We start from the raw sequence: 14,734 nt of genomic DNA on the forward strand, positions 1-14,734 counted from the left end.
TGGGAAATGTCTCACCTTCTCACCAAGGATTTTGGGTGTTCCCACCAAGCAGGAGGGAAGTATGAGCCCTATGGAAACACCCCATTACCATCATCACCTCTGTCTGCTGCACCACTATTCTGCTGCCAACCATTTAGTACCAGACTCTGCTAAACACAGTCATTCCCCTCTTTTTCCATCCTTCACCCTTTTCTTGGCTTAATTGACCTTGATTTGATTGAGGAAGATGATGCTTCCAAACGGGGCAGTGAGAAATCCTACACTGAAAGGCAAACATTTGGTGTTTACTCTCATGGATGAAGCGACCAAGGTCTTAGGTACCAGCACAACTTTTACCATAAGAATTAAGGTAAGAGAGAGGCAGTAAATACGTGATGGGACACAAGCCATGTACCCAACTGAAATACCTTTCAGATCCCATGCAGTGAGGAGGAGGGAGAGACAAGGCTATGGGATCAGTATCTGCAGGAGAAGCTGCTGTCTACAGGTGAGACCTTTCAGTGCAGGACTCTCCTTGAGCTCCTGGTGTGGTAGAAACCACACACATCTCCCAGAAGCCAGGAAGGCCAAGGCATGTGCTCCAAAAGCCCATGGGTGGGCCACATCCTACCCCAGTCCCAGCATCTCCTACCACTCCCCTACCAGGCTCCCCACCACATCCCTTGGTGACAGGCACTGTGGAGACACACAAACACCAAAGATTTGGTGTTTGACAAAGAAAGTCAGGATGCTCCTACTCACATGGACCTGGAGGACAGTGGTGCCCACAGTGGTGTTCTCGAAGAGGCTGATGTTGTACAGGACCTTGCTGAAAACAGGGCGGTTGTCATTCTCATTGATGAGGTTGATCTTCACACGGGCAAAGCCAACGTGATCTGGGACGCTCTCATTTGCAAAGAGCTGGGCAGAGATAGGAAGTGAAGGGGAGGGTTAGAGGCACTGTTTGCAAAGCTTGGAAGAGTTCTCTATTCTCCATTAACAGGGAAAACAATGCTCTCCTGAGCTCCTGCACCAGATGAACCAGCTCAGTGCTAACCACCAAAAAGAAAAGAGCCCCTTCCCTCTCCCCTGGGAGATGCTCAGCTCCAGGTGACCTCTGTCCATGGACAAGCCAAATACACTGCACCACCTACACCTAAGAGCTCCAGCCTCTGCCTGGAAAACAGGGAAACTAGGACCTGCCACCCCAGCACAGCCTGGAGCAAGGAGCAGGAAGGTTTTTGCTTGTCTTTCTTGAACAATGCATGAAAGCCCCTCTGCCAGGACCAACACCACTAGTGTGGTATCAGCCTGCTGTACCTGCCTTGAGAATTTACAGCTCAGGCAGAGAGGGGAACAAAGCAGGAGGCCAGGGAGAGCTTTAGTGCCTGATAGGTGCACTTAAAACAAAGTTTTATGCTCTATAAAGCTTTTACAGCTCTATGACATAGCAAGGGGGGAGCAAGCTCTGCTTAAGCTCTTGCAGCTGAGCCTCTGGATGATGGAAAGAGAGAGAGGTGCAGAGCAAACCTCTTCCCCACCTCCTCTTTTTCTTATATTATTATTTACTTTTTTTTTTCCCCTTCCATTTTTAGTGCTCCAAAGTTTCATAGCGTGGATAGAGAGAAGAGAGAAGTTTGGTCACTTTAAGGTCACTCTTAAAAATATGGACGCCCCACAGAGGTGCAGCCTTACCGAAAATTCGTAGCGTGGAATGGTTTCAAAGTCTAGCGGCACTGCCACACGGACACGGATGTCTGCCTTCCCCTGGATGGAGGTCGGTGAGATGATGAAGTGGTTGGAGTTGTTGCCCACCAGGTAAACCTCAAAAATGCTGTTGGGTCCCTGGGGAGGGAAAAAAAATTGGCAGTGACAAAAGAAGAAGGAGCAGCCTAAGGATGAGTGCGGGACAGCAGCAGTGACCCGACTGCAAAGCCTGTGCATCAGCCACAAACCTGGCAGCACCAGCAGCTTGGGCTCCCTTTGCCTTCAGACAGGTAAAAATGTAATGACCAGAGACACAAAGGAGTGGTTCTCTGCTTGGGTTTGGTTAACTGAGTCACGGGATTCAAGCTCTTTGTTGTGTTTTATTACACTTACCGAGTGTACAGTGTATGTGATTTCCATAAATCTTCTTTTAACATGCACCCATTTTATACAAATTCCACGTGCACATGAAAGGAACGCAGCCCTGGGATGAACCTTCACAGCACACGGCTGCAAGGAAAATCCCTTTTGCTGTTTCAAGACCCACCCACTGCCCAGGATATTACCCACCGACATTGCACTGCCTTGTGCTGGGAGGGCACAGTGTAGGTGCCTCTCCCATGCACAGGGCTCTTTCCAGTAAGACAGCTCAAACTGGGAACTAGAAAACTCTTCGACTCCCAAAACCTGGCTGGCAAAGCCAGCCACTGGCTGACACGACAGTGGCACTTTAGGACCCCTTCCCAAGGCACAGCCCAACAGAGCATGTGAAAATCAAGTTCACAAGCTGCCGGAGCCGAATTTCCAATTTTCCCCGAATGACCTCCCTCCTATCAGAAAAAGGGGCCAATTAAATGCACGAAGGGGCACTAATAGCAAAAGCTGGCTAAGCGTGACCACCGAGAGCTGGCGACATGAGCAGAATCCCTGCTTGCCCTCCTCTCTGCACACCCCAGCAACCAGTGGAGCTGGGGGCAAAATGAGCACCTCCAGCAGAGCCACACAGCATGAGCAAGCCCTGAGGGCACCCAAGAAGCCACACGAGCAAGCCCAGAAAGCACCCACCACCCCAGGAGCCCAGCAATGCTCAGCTAGTGGATAATGGGGAGTGAGCATTCCTATAGAGGAAACAAAAGGGACCCATCCTAGGGCAAACTTAGCTCCTTCCAAAAGATATTTTGCTGACAAACTGGGAAGTGCCAACTTCAGCACGAATGAGGGATGTTCCCTGACACTGGTACAGAGCCTGTGAGTGATGGAGGAGAAGATACAGAGAACAGCAGGAGGAAGCATCACTCCTCAAGTCCCTATCCTTATTTTGTACCCTATCCTTAAGATGCCAATTTATAACAAAGGACCATTTTCTACCAGTGACAAAAAGCCATTTCATTAAGAAATTTCTGCCGAGCTCTGTGGCTGAGCCCTCGATGTCTCTCCCAGGGCCCTCTCCACACCACACAAAAACACCTTCCGTGATGGCGAGATGCGAGAGATTTTCTTGGAAGCAGGAAAGGATTGGGTTTGTTGGAGGCATGAGATAAAAGTTGAAACATCAAAAGAAATCCAAGATTTGTGGGAAGTACTGGGTGGATTAATTCCCTTCCAGCTGGGGAAGGAGATTCAGCCTCCAGATACCCACCATCCCTATAATTAGGAGCCCCTCGAGTGCCTCAGTCTCCCCACGTGAGGTCTGGAGAAGGGGAATACATCTGCCTCTCAGGAGGGCTGCTGCGAGTTGCCATTCATATATTTATTCGGCTATTTATTTTTTTGTCTCTGCCCCCATGCTGCTTTCCTTGCTCCCGGTTCCCGGAGCCTGCGAGCCCCCTGTGGATAGCTGAAAGCAAATCTGAATATTCAAATTGTTATCAGCTGCCCAGCAGAAGGGGCCGGCTCAGCCCGGCTCACAGCTAGGACCCCCTGCTCTGGAGGAAGCCACGGGGAGCTGCTTATATTTTCCTCACCCCTTCCTTCCTGGCTCCTGCCACCCAGAGAAAACAACGGATCTGGAATGCGTGCATGAAGAAGAAAAACAAGCTCCCACTCCCCAGGCTTGCAAAGGTTCTGGTGTGCAGTGGTGGGCTCACAGCTGAGCTCTGGCTCTTTGTGGTGCTGCGGATGAGCACCGGATGCCTGGGTGTGCTATCGATGCTTGACCTGCTTTACCTGCTTGTTTCCCCCCTCCAACCTCTTACCCACCAGCTCCTGTACTGCTCGGGTTCTTTTCCCCCATCGCTGAAAACAAATTGGCTCCTTTGCCTTCCTTTAGAGGCATAAATTAATGAGCAGCCTGCCAAAGCTTACCAAACTACAATAATAAACCCGTCTGCACGCGCTCTCTATCTAAAATAAATCGAGCCATAAAGAAACTGCCTTCAGAGGGAAGTTCACTCTTGCCCAAAGCCAGGACACGTTTCCCAGCTCGTCCCATCCCGTGCCAGGGCGCGGGGCCAGCGCTTGCTGCGGCTCGAGGCTGCTGCCCGGCGCCTCCTTCCCGGCAATCAACCCTCCTCCCAGCCGTAGCCAGCTCCACCACCGAGGGAAATTTCATGTCAATTCAGCTAAAAGACAATTGGAGCTGCAGTTGGGCGTAATTATGACTTTGTTCTTCGCGTGTGTGTTCCTCGGAGCGTGGAATAGGAGCCGCATCGTGTCCCTGCTGCCACAGTGCCAGCATCAACCTCATACTGATACCCCACTTCCAAATGAGTGACTGCTGACTGATCTACCCCAAATGCTTCATATCTGAAAAGGCTGCTATGGACCTGTTTGCTGGCCCCACGTGCCCGATATCCCTCTTAAATTCTGGGTGCTGGAGCAGAGGGAGGACCTTCTCTGGGCACAGCATGGACTAGTGAGCAAGGACAGGAGCTCAGGTGTGAGGCTGTGACGTGCCAGAAGGTGGGTACGTGTGTCCCTCCAGAAATCCCAGGTACCCCATGGGATGTGCTCATGTACCAGCTATGAATCATGGTGAAAAGTCTGCTCTCCCAGCATGCAAAATGTGCTCATAGGGCATTGTTCACCATGAATCAGGGAACTCCTTCTCTTATCAGGAGGCCAGGAGCAGCCATGTAATCTGTTCCAGTTTTGACTGAGAATAGATCATAATCTTTATCCCTACTTTTTCACCCACGGGCTTCACCCATCAGTCGTGTTCCCATCCAGCCCCTTCCTCATGAGAGTGCACATGGAAACGTTTCAAAAAGTATTCAGCCTTCCACCAGTGAAAGCAAGTATTCAGCATCACTTACCAATGGCTATACAAAACTTCAAAGTAAACAAACAAACCAACAACCCCTCCTAAAACAAACAAACAACCCTTCCTCAACCATACCATGTCCTGAAACCACCAAAGTGCACAGATAGGTTGGTGGGCTACAACCAGTTTCAGCACAAAGTGAGCTAGATTTAGGAAAAGCAGTCTGGGATGCTCAGTTTTCTTTTCCTCATAGAATCACACAATCATAGAACAATTTTGGTTGGAAAAGACCTTTAAGATAGTCGAGTCTAACAGTTAACCCAGCACTGCCAGAGCACCACTAAACCATGTCCCTCAGCACCACATCTCCATGGCTTTGAAACTCATCCAGGGGTGGGACTCCACCACTGCCCTGGGCAGCCTTGGCCAGACCTGGACAACCCTTCTGGGGGGAAGATATTTTTTCTAATATCCAACCTAAACCTCTCGTGGGTGCAACCTGAGTCTGTTCCCACTTCTCCTATCACTTGTTCCTTGGGAGAAGAGGCTGACCCCCATCTGGCTCCAACCTTCTTTTGGGGAATGGTCGAGAGTGAGAAGGTCTCCCCTAAGCCTCCTATATATACAGGGCTTCCTTTGGTCCCCTCTATCCTAGCTCAGCTACAGCTCTCCATTCCAAAGTGGAGAACTCTACCTTTCTGAAGTATAAAATCCAGTGTAACTCCAGCTTTCCTCCCAGACACTTTCTAGGCACAGGCTATTACCTACAAAAAGCTGAGGAGTGTATAATATCCCTCATTTTGGCAGGTTTGTAAAGAAAGGAAAGTGCTAAGAGTTCAGCAGTGGTGGAGAAGGAAGGGGAGAAAAAAAAAAAAAAAGGTGTTCTTTTTTTTTTTAAAAGCAATTAGTGCCTTTTTGTACTGCTTGGATACCTTATGCTTGGTTCTAGCTAGTCAGAGACAAATAATGCTTAATCCTTCCTTTGAAAACACAAGGCATGAAGAGGTTTATTCTTTCCACCCACTTCGAAGCATTTAACTCAAGTGCTCTGAACAGCCTCTCCAGAGTCTCTCCCACTGCCCAGCCAGCCAGCTCAGCCTCCCAGCACCCCTTCCTTGCCCAGCACTCATTGCCCACCCAGCACCCAAGCACTACAGCATCAGTAAGCCTTCTGAGGGCTCGCAGGGCACGGGTGCTTCTCCCCTGCATCCCTAAGGACCTCACCTGCGTCGCAGGTGCTGCAGGATGCCTAAAGCAAAATGCTCCTGGGCTTTTCTGCTCTTCCTCCCCACCCTGGCAGCACTTTTCTCCTGTCTTTTTGTCCATCCTACGTGGCAGCCCTTGCCCGCTCCCCCCTTCCCAGAGGAGTTTTCTCCTTCCTCGCTCTCCCCAGGTTATCTGCTGAATTCCACACACGCCTGCACAGACGGGATCAATCCGAGGCTGCCTCGCCTTCAGCTTATCTCTGCTCCAAATGATTGATTTTCCCTCTTTAAGGGTAATTTGCTGGTGAATTCCATGTATTGCAAAAACCCCTGTGAAATCTAATTCAGCCCGACTGGCAGCTGGCACTTTTGGGAGAGAATACTTGAGCACCGTCAATTCCCCTTACAGTTCCTTGCCGTGTAGATCATATTTATAGTGCACGTGTCTGTCATATGCATATATATGCTATGGATGATTCATATATTGCACCTGCACACGCATGGGCACATAGGAGATCCTGATGTGAGTCTCTGATGTAGCTTTATAAAAGAAATACTGTGTATTCCCATGGCCTGGATTTTCTTTTTTTCTTTTTTTTCTTCAATTCCCCGTTTATCTTCCTCCATATGCTTATTTTGGAGAATTGTTTCAAAATTATTTTAAAATGTCAGACCATCATACTTGTGCTTTATACAGCCTCTGCCCTTTTCTTCCTCTTCAGTCAACCTCATCAAGGAAAATCGAGTGGAAGCCACGGTAGAAGAGATGGTTTCTCTCGCGGCTGTTTCTCTTAATATTCCTCTGTGGACCTTACAGTGATAGAAAGCTAAAAATGGGGATGCCCTGAAGGATACCCTGATCCTTTCAAAACAAACCCTCGTCTTCTTTCTAAAACACTACACCAAGCCACCAGGCTGTAAAATACTAGGAGATCCAAAAAGGACCTCAGCAAGCCTTGGAGCAGATGAGCCGGAGCTACCCAGCCCTATGAATTAACTCAGACTTACCCTGCAGCTTGGGGCTCTTGCTTTCAACCTGGAAACAAACCTTGCTGCAAAAGTGGATAATTTAAGGCTTTAATCTTCCATCTCATACACAGGATTTATTCATCCCTACTGATCTATTGCAACGTCAGGGAGAGGAGAATCCAACCCCACCCTGGGAGTGTACGTACATAGGGGTCCTCCACAGTGTCCAGTGAGTCTTGAGTATAGACCTACATTAAATACTGGGAAATTTTCAAAGATTTTCATAAAGAGCCCTAAAATGGCTTTAGAAAAGTATTCCAGTGGTTTGCTGTCTATCTGGCAGAAAGACAAACTCAGCTTAATGCTTTTTTCTTGGTTCACAGAAAGCTGAGTCCAAAACCCTGTGCAAACCCTGTGTACTGATTTCTTCTTCATTCATCTGCTTTCAACAAGCCACACAGAATGCAAGAATTAAAACCAGCACACCTGGCTGAACACCTCTTAGCTGCACCCTGAATCCACACCTGAGGTCATCTCAGCTCAACCCAACCCTGGGGCAACCTCTTGAGGTGCTCCCTGTCCCACCTCTCAGCCTCAGCCAGATTCGGTTTGAGCAAGACTGTGACCACGTTTGAGGGATGGCAGCTGGGAGGTTGCAAGGGACAGACTCAGAGGAATGTGTTACTCCTTGGTACCCTGCTTAGGTACCTTGGCTGAGATGTTGATGGCAGCCCAGCTCCAGAAAGGCACTTCAACACAGAGGTAAATTCAAGCACATGCTTTCATGCAAGGTCTTGTGTGCAATGTAAATACATTTTTAAGTGCTCTGCTGAATCGTCTCATCTAATGCCTTCAAAAAGCAATCACTTAAGTTTGTGCAAAACACACCAGAGGAAAGAAAGACCCAAACCCCCCCATTTAAAAAGGCCACGTGGGTCTGGTGACAAAAAACCTTCTTGTTTAGTGGCCTCGGCAGCCCACAGAGTTTGTTTTAAGAGCCAGACCCACACAATACCTCTTTCCCCAGCTCTAGAAAGACAAAACTGGAGTGAGAAGGCAGGCAGGTTCCCCAAAGGCACTCAACCTCACAGGACTCCTGGGTGGGGTAAGGCTCAGGCATGGGCTGCTCCATCCAAGTCAGACCTCAACAAGGGTGAGGGCTGAAGGAACAGTGTCAAAATATGCCAGAGGGGCCAGGACAAGGCTGGCTGGCTTCGTTGAAGAAAGAAACCAACCTGCCAAGGGTCCCTCCCAGGACTCAATGCCATGGGTTGGGAGGTAGGAGACAAAACTTGAGCAAAACAACCTTTCTGAAGACTCTAGATTTGATTTCATGTGTCTCTATCCATCTGCTCTCATTTATTTATTTAGCTGCTCTCCTCAGAGACATCTGTAACTCTCTTCTTGTTTTCCTTTGCCCCTTACACAAATGAATCATGTCATCTCCAGCATGAAGGCCGTGTTGGCAAAATAGCTTCTGTCAGCCACATCCTCAGTCACATCCTTGCCTGAAGATCTTAGTCCTTGCCATCCCATCTCTCCACTCCTGTACTCACAGAGAGCCAAAAGAGCCTGGCACCATCTCGGCTACCTCAAATCCAGATGGTTTGTAAAAGCCTAACAACTCTCAAGGGGTACTTGAGCCTCCAAAATACCACCATCAGGCAAATACCTTCCCTTTCTTTAACTTTTTTTACTGAAAGTTTGGGGGTCTTGGGACTTCTATAAATACACTGCCTGGGAAGCAGTGCTAGAACAAGCCTGGCTGCAGATGCATCCCCACTTCTACCTTATACTCTCTCCCTACATTTTTCCCCTCCCAACAAGCTACCTCGGTGGTTAATCCAGCTGCATGCATCCATGAAAGGAAATAAAGATCCACTGGAGGATAATGCAGAAAAAACCCCAAACCTAATTGCTTATAACTTTTCTCCTTCCAGATATTCCAGGACATCAGCTCTCCTGCGCTTCTTATCAGTGAAAATAATGCTACAGTCAAAGCAATTTGTGCTAATATGACAATCTCCAAAGATGCATACAGTAAAACTCCTTCAGACTGCCTTAGCACAAGAGGTCCTCCCTCAGAAGTTTTCAAAATCCCAGCCAGTTCTTTTGGGAAAATCTCAGGAAGTTAAAGAAATACATCAAAAGAATGAGTCTCCTCTCTTGCCAGCATGACCAGGAAGGCAAGGCTATTTTTTATTCTCCCATTTTAAAATTAACAAGGCTGAAAAGTGAATTCTTGAATGGGAGTCACTCTAGTAAAATGAGCTTTTAACCAGAAATAATGACAGATCCTTCATCCTTCTGGCACAAACAGAAGTGTTACAATGCCCTTCAAGAAAGGATCTGCTGACATCTCTCAGAAAGCACGACAGCGGCTCTATTCAGAAACTATCCTAAGCATCTGTCATATCCATATCTCCTTTATTAGCAATTGACATTTTCAAGAAAAAACAGTCTCTTTATCTGCTTAATAGCTCATCTGCACCTCTTCAGGCTGAACTCATAACTCTTGGATGGTGACATCATGTCACCAGTAGATTATTAGTTCTGTGTCATAATCACTTCCCATGAAAAAAAAAAAAAAAAAAGATTTCTGGGTGGCTTTATGAGACATGGTGAACTCCACCCAGGGCTGGGGAAAACCAAATCCATCATTTCAGCCAGCAGAGGCATCTTAGAAGATACACATTTTAATTAACACACTGAAATTTTGGGGGGTGGGGGGAGATGTTCTGTTTCATATCCTTTCCTGCTGTCGCATCATTTACCTGAAGCATCAGGAAAACATCCTGATGATGGCATTTAGCCCAAGAAATCCAATTCCCCTTGCCTCTTACTCAGACTGAAGAACAGAGGCAGCAGGAACCTGTAGCCAGAGCCTTTCAGACGGATTTCAGAAAGTTCACCATGAGGTGTCAGCACTAGTTTGAAGCAGACACCACGCAGCGTGACAGGGTAGGAGGGTCCCGGCATACAGAAGCAGCCAGATGTGAACCACGTGAATCAAATAATTAGAGTAATTGAAAGCTGCAAGCCCAAGGCTGGTAAACACGCTGCAGTCCCTACGTGGGGCATGGACCGGTGTGTAACAAAGAGGAGCTCCATTCATGTGGGGGAGGAACAAGCCTCTAACGCTTCCAGCTCATTTGCAGCGATGAACTGGTATCCCAGTTCCCTGTCCTCTGTTTCCTCCAGGCTCATGTTAGTGGATTTCTCTTACCTCCTCCCTGACAGCAGCAGCACCTCTCCCAGCTGGTGCCGAGAGCCATGAGATCCTTTCTTTCCCTTTCCTAGCAGGAAACCAGCAGAAAACCTCACAGAACAATTTTGGTTGGAAGAGACCTTTAAGATCATCAAGCCAAACCATTAACCCAGCACTGCCACCTCACCTCTAAACCATGTCCCTCAGCACCACATCTCCATGGTTTTTCAGTCCCTTCAGGGATGGGGACTCGACCACTGTCCAGGGTAGCCTCTTCCAGGGCTTGACAGCCCTTTTGGGGAAGGTATTTTTTCTGAAGTCCAAGCTAAACTTCCCCTGGCACAACTTGATGTTGTTTCCTCTTTTTCTACCACATGTCCCTTGGGAGAAGAGTCTGACCCCCACTTGGCTTGAGCCTCCTTTCAGGGAGTTGTTGAGAAGGTCTCCGCTGAGCCTCCTTGTCTCCAGGCTCCACAACCCCAGGTCCCTCAACCCCTCCTCAGGGCACTTGTACTCTAGACATTTCACCAGCTTCATTGTCCTTCTTTGGACATGCTTTGCCTCCTCCTTTTTAAAAACAGACTGACAAAGGAGTGCCTGACAAGAGCCCTTGGAAGCGGCCAAGAAGCAGCATTCCACACAATCCTATTTTCTGCCTCTTTGTGATGTGCAACCCTGACGGCATTAAAGCAGTGCCTGCACTCTGGGGAGGGCCTCTGAGCTCAGAGTATGAGTGAGCAGAGCAACGGCAGCAGTAAGAGCTAAAAAAGAGGTTATCAGGACACAGCCATGCACCTTATCTAGCTCATCAGTGACTTATCCTTCCCTTCACCCCCCAAACTCACACCAGTGCAACCCTACGAAGGATGGACCGAAGTGCCCACAGCCAGGGATACCTCACCTCATCTTTGTCCTGCACCTGGATGAAGAGGGGAAGGGCAAAGCCCACCTGGGCCAGCTCTGGGATGGCCACGCTGTACTCCGAGCTATTGAACTCGGGTGCATTGTCGTTGATGTCAATGACAAGGATGTTGAAGGTGGTGGTGACGGTGGCGTTGGAGGGTGTGCGGTCATCGTTCAGCTCTGTCCCCTGCAAGAGAGAAAACAGGGAAGTCCTTATTTTTCAAAAAATAAATGTAAAAGAAAGTGTGCTTGCCATAATTAGAGTTTGCAACTTTCGCTTCCTCCACTTTACTGACAGAAGTTGCTCAATAGGTTCTGCCATTGCCCCCTTATCTTGAGCACCTTTCCACACCCCTGACCCATTAACACACCTCTGTTGTGAGGACAGGCTGAGAGAGCTGGGGTTGTTCAGCCTGGAGAAGGCTCCGGGGAGACCTTGTTATGGCCTTTCAGTACTTCAGGAGGGCCTACAAGAAAGCTAGAGGGGGACTTTTTACAAGGGCATATAAGTGATGGGACAAGGGTCAATGCCTTTAAACTGAAAGAAGATAGACTTAGATTAGATGTAAGGAAGAAGTTCTGTGCTATGAAGGTGGTGAGACACTGGAACAGGTTGCCCAGAGAGGCTGTGGATGCTCCATCTCTGGAAGTGTTCATGGCGAGGTTGGATGGGGCTTTGACCAATCTGATCTAGTGGAAGGTGTCCCTGCCCATGACAATAATCTTTAATGTCCCTTCCTACCCAAACCATTCTAGCATTCTATGACTCTGTGTTGATCCAGCTCTTGCATTATCTGTGCTTCAGACTCACAGCAATCCTCCAAGCCTTCCCAGGGGTTTAACATTTCTCTTGGGACAGCTGTGGCCAAGTTCTCACTTGTTCTTACCATGCAACAGGTTGTCAAGACTCAGGGTCGTGCAATGGGATGAGTAGGCCATTTCCCTGCTGCAAACATTGAAAGCCAAAGATTGCCTTGTGAGGTGTGGGAGACAGTCCTCAAAATAAGGGAAGCCACAACTGGAGAAAACAGTACTCCTGTTTTCTCCTCTGCCATCTCCTGAGGTGGGACTAGGAACAGGGAACTAACCACCACAGTATTATCAAAGGGACAGAAAATGAGGGCAACAGAAGAAAATAAGATTTAGACCTTAAAATAGATTTGACAACGTGTCTAAATACAGAGGTGAGTCATGACTCCGTATCACACCTCTGTCTCAAAAAGGTCTTGAATTTTGCTTTCCCAAAAGGAAAGAGCGCAGATTTTACTGCCAGATGAAGCAAGGCTTGTGAAACAGCCTTTTCAAGCCGAGTCCCTCCTCTTGTCCTTTGGCTAATCTTGCTTTGCTGTGGGCACAAAAAACAAGCGCTGCTAACGCGACCCACACGGCTCATTGCTATTCACCACTTCTGCACACAGCAGCAGAACAGGCTGATCTGAACAAGCAGCAATCCAGCTGTATTTTCACTCCGTGCTCCAGGACGAAAGCAGCAGAGAACATTTCTGGGGCCCGGGGATACGGGACACAGAGAGTTGGCATTTGGGAAAGGATGCAAAGTTTGTGGGGAGAGGAAATAAAAAAATCTGTCGGGTCAACACAATGTATTTGGAACTCCATTATCATGCAGGCAGGAAAATGGGCAAGTTTTCAGGTTCACAGACCTTTCCAAGATTAAACGGATATTTTTGTCCCAGTTAAAAACAGACAGTCCTCCTCCTCTCAGTTTCTACTGAATTGAAACTAGAAAAGCCCAAACCAAGGGATGGATGCAGATCTCTGTGGGGCATAAAGCCTCACAGTATGACCTCTGTCTGTGACTAAGAGGGGTAATTTCTTCTCCCTTTACCCCTAGCCCTGACAAAATACTGCACTTGCCAAAACACCAAGGTGATGCGCTGGCTGCTGCCCTCACAATCAATGACCCTTCCTATGATGCTGATTTTTCCCCCACCCTGGCCCAGCAGAATCTATACTTCTAAATGTGTTTCCAACCAGCTGCCCAGCTTGGTATTGATTTTAATTACAGGGCTGTGAGCAGAGCCAGGGAGCTGCTCTCAGGTGGGACTGGTGGGGCTGGAAGACCACGCTCCAGTGCCTTTTCTTGACAAGGCAACTTCCAGCATCACTCTCTCCCTGTGCTGGGCAGACACTGACAGTGTCCTCTTACACCACTGCTCGCTGTCGTGACAAACTGTTCCTGTTTTCCAGAGTTTTGGGAGGGAAAGGTGGGAAATAGGTGCAATTCAGGTGCCTGACTGTAGGTGTCTTGTGCTATCTTGTGCTGGAGCATGTCCAAAGAATGACGATGAAACTGGGGAAGGGTCTAGAGCACAAGTCTTGTGAGGAGCAGCTGAGGGACCTGGGGGTGCTGAGCCTGGAGAAAAGGAGACTCAGGGGAAACCTTTGTGCTCTCAACAACTCCCTGAAAGGAGATTTGATCGAGGGGGGGTCGGGCTCTTCTCCGAAGACCCATAAGTGGCAGGAGAGGAGGAAACAGCCTCAACTGGCACCAGGGGAGATTTAGGTTGGACATGAGGAAAAACATCTTCCCCAAAAGGATTGTCAAGCCATGGCCCAGACTGCCCAGCTCAATGGTGGAGTCCTCGTCCCTGAAGGGATTTCAAAACCATGTAGACATGGTGATGAGTGATATGGTTTAGTGGTGAGGTGGCAGTGCTGGGTTCATGGTTATACCTGATGATCTTAATGGTCTCTTCCACCCAGAATGATTCAACAGTTCTGTGATCTGTATACTGCCATCAGATCTAGCTGGAGACCAGGCAGTGCACCAAAAATAACCTTATATATCCATATAGAGGCAACTATGTTTTGGGTCACCATATGAGGGGGCTGCGTTAAACGTCTTACTTGGCTTGGCCAGGGAATGCTGCATTATGGTTCTGGATGGCCATAGGAGCAATATGTCCCAGGTTTGCACCTCTAACTCAAATGAGTTGTCCCCAGACAGGATGCCCTCCCTATCCTGCTCTGCTGGTGTGGCTCCTGAATGGAGGAGTTCTCACCTTCACCGTGAGGATGAATCCAGCACTATAGAAAGGGTTCTCCCGGTCCAGTGGCCCATTCAGGGTTAAGGCTCCACTGATGTAGTCCAGAGCAAAGATGCTGTTGGTGTTACCTAAGAAAAACAAACAGGCAGCGTGAGCACAAGCAGCAGGTACAGCCAATGCCAAATGTAATGCAGACAGGGAGGTGGAAAATATGTGCCTCTTCTCCCACCAGTGTCCACGCACAACTGTGTTTGAAAGAAGAGTTTTTACAGAGCAGACCCACTGCCAGGCCAGAAGCTCCAAGCTGGTAACAGGCTGCAGTGGGCTCTGTGAATCCTGCACATTATCCCAATGTACTTTAAAATGTGGTGGCTGCCACAGTCCTCTCATCCTCTCCCCCAGCCCATCTCAGGATTCAAAACAGTGCTTTCCTTCCAACAGCCAATGAAGTCATGAAAGCAGCAGGCAGCTGAAGAGTTTTGAAGGGTTTTGGTTATTAAAATACAAAACAACACAGCCAAGAACAGGTCCAAATCGAGGTGCTCCCCTCTGA

General features: G+C 48.4%; 1 protein-coding gene across 1 annotated transcript; it reads right to left on the minus strand.

Annotated features, from left to right (window-relative positions):
- Nucleotides 1–741: 741 nt before the first annotated feature.
- Nucleotides 742–14,309, minus strand: LOC103775081 (cadherin-23-like; the record flags this gene model as incomplete). The annotated part of the gene is made up of 4 exons (XM_008942525.1): nucleotides 742–900; nucleotides 1,675–1,824; nucleotides 11,172–11,360; nucleotides 14,197–14,309. Coding segments are annotated over 4 exons (611 nt in total), but the record flags the coding sequence as incomplete, so codon positions are not given.
- Nucleotides 14,310–14,734: the final 425 nt, after the last annotated feature.

This window comes from Merops nubicus, unplaced genomic scaffold (assembly GCF_000691845.1).
Source record: "Merops nubicus isolate BGI_N331 unplaced genomic scaffold, ASM69184v1 scaffold4896, whole genome shotgun sequence".
NCBI lineage: Eukaryota > Metazoa > Chordata > Aves > Coraciiformes > Meropidae > Merops > Merops nubicus.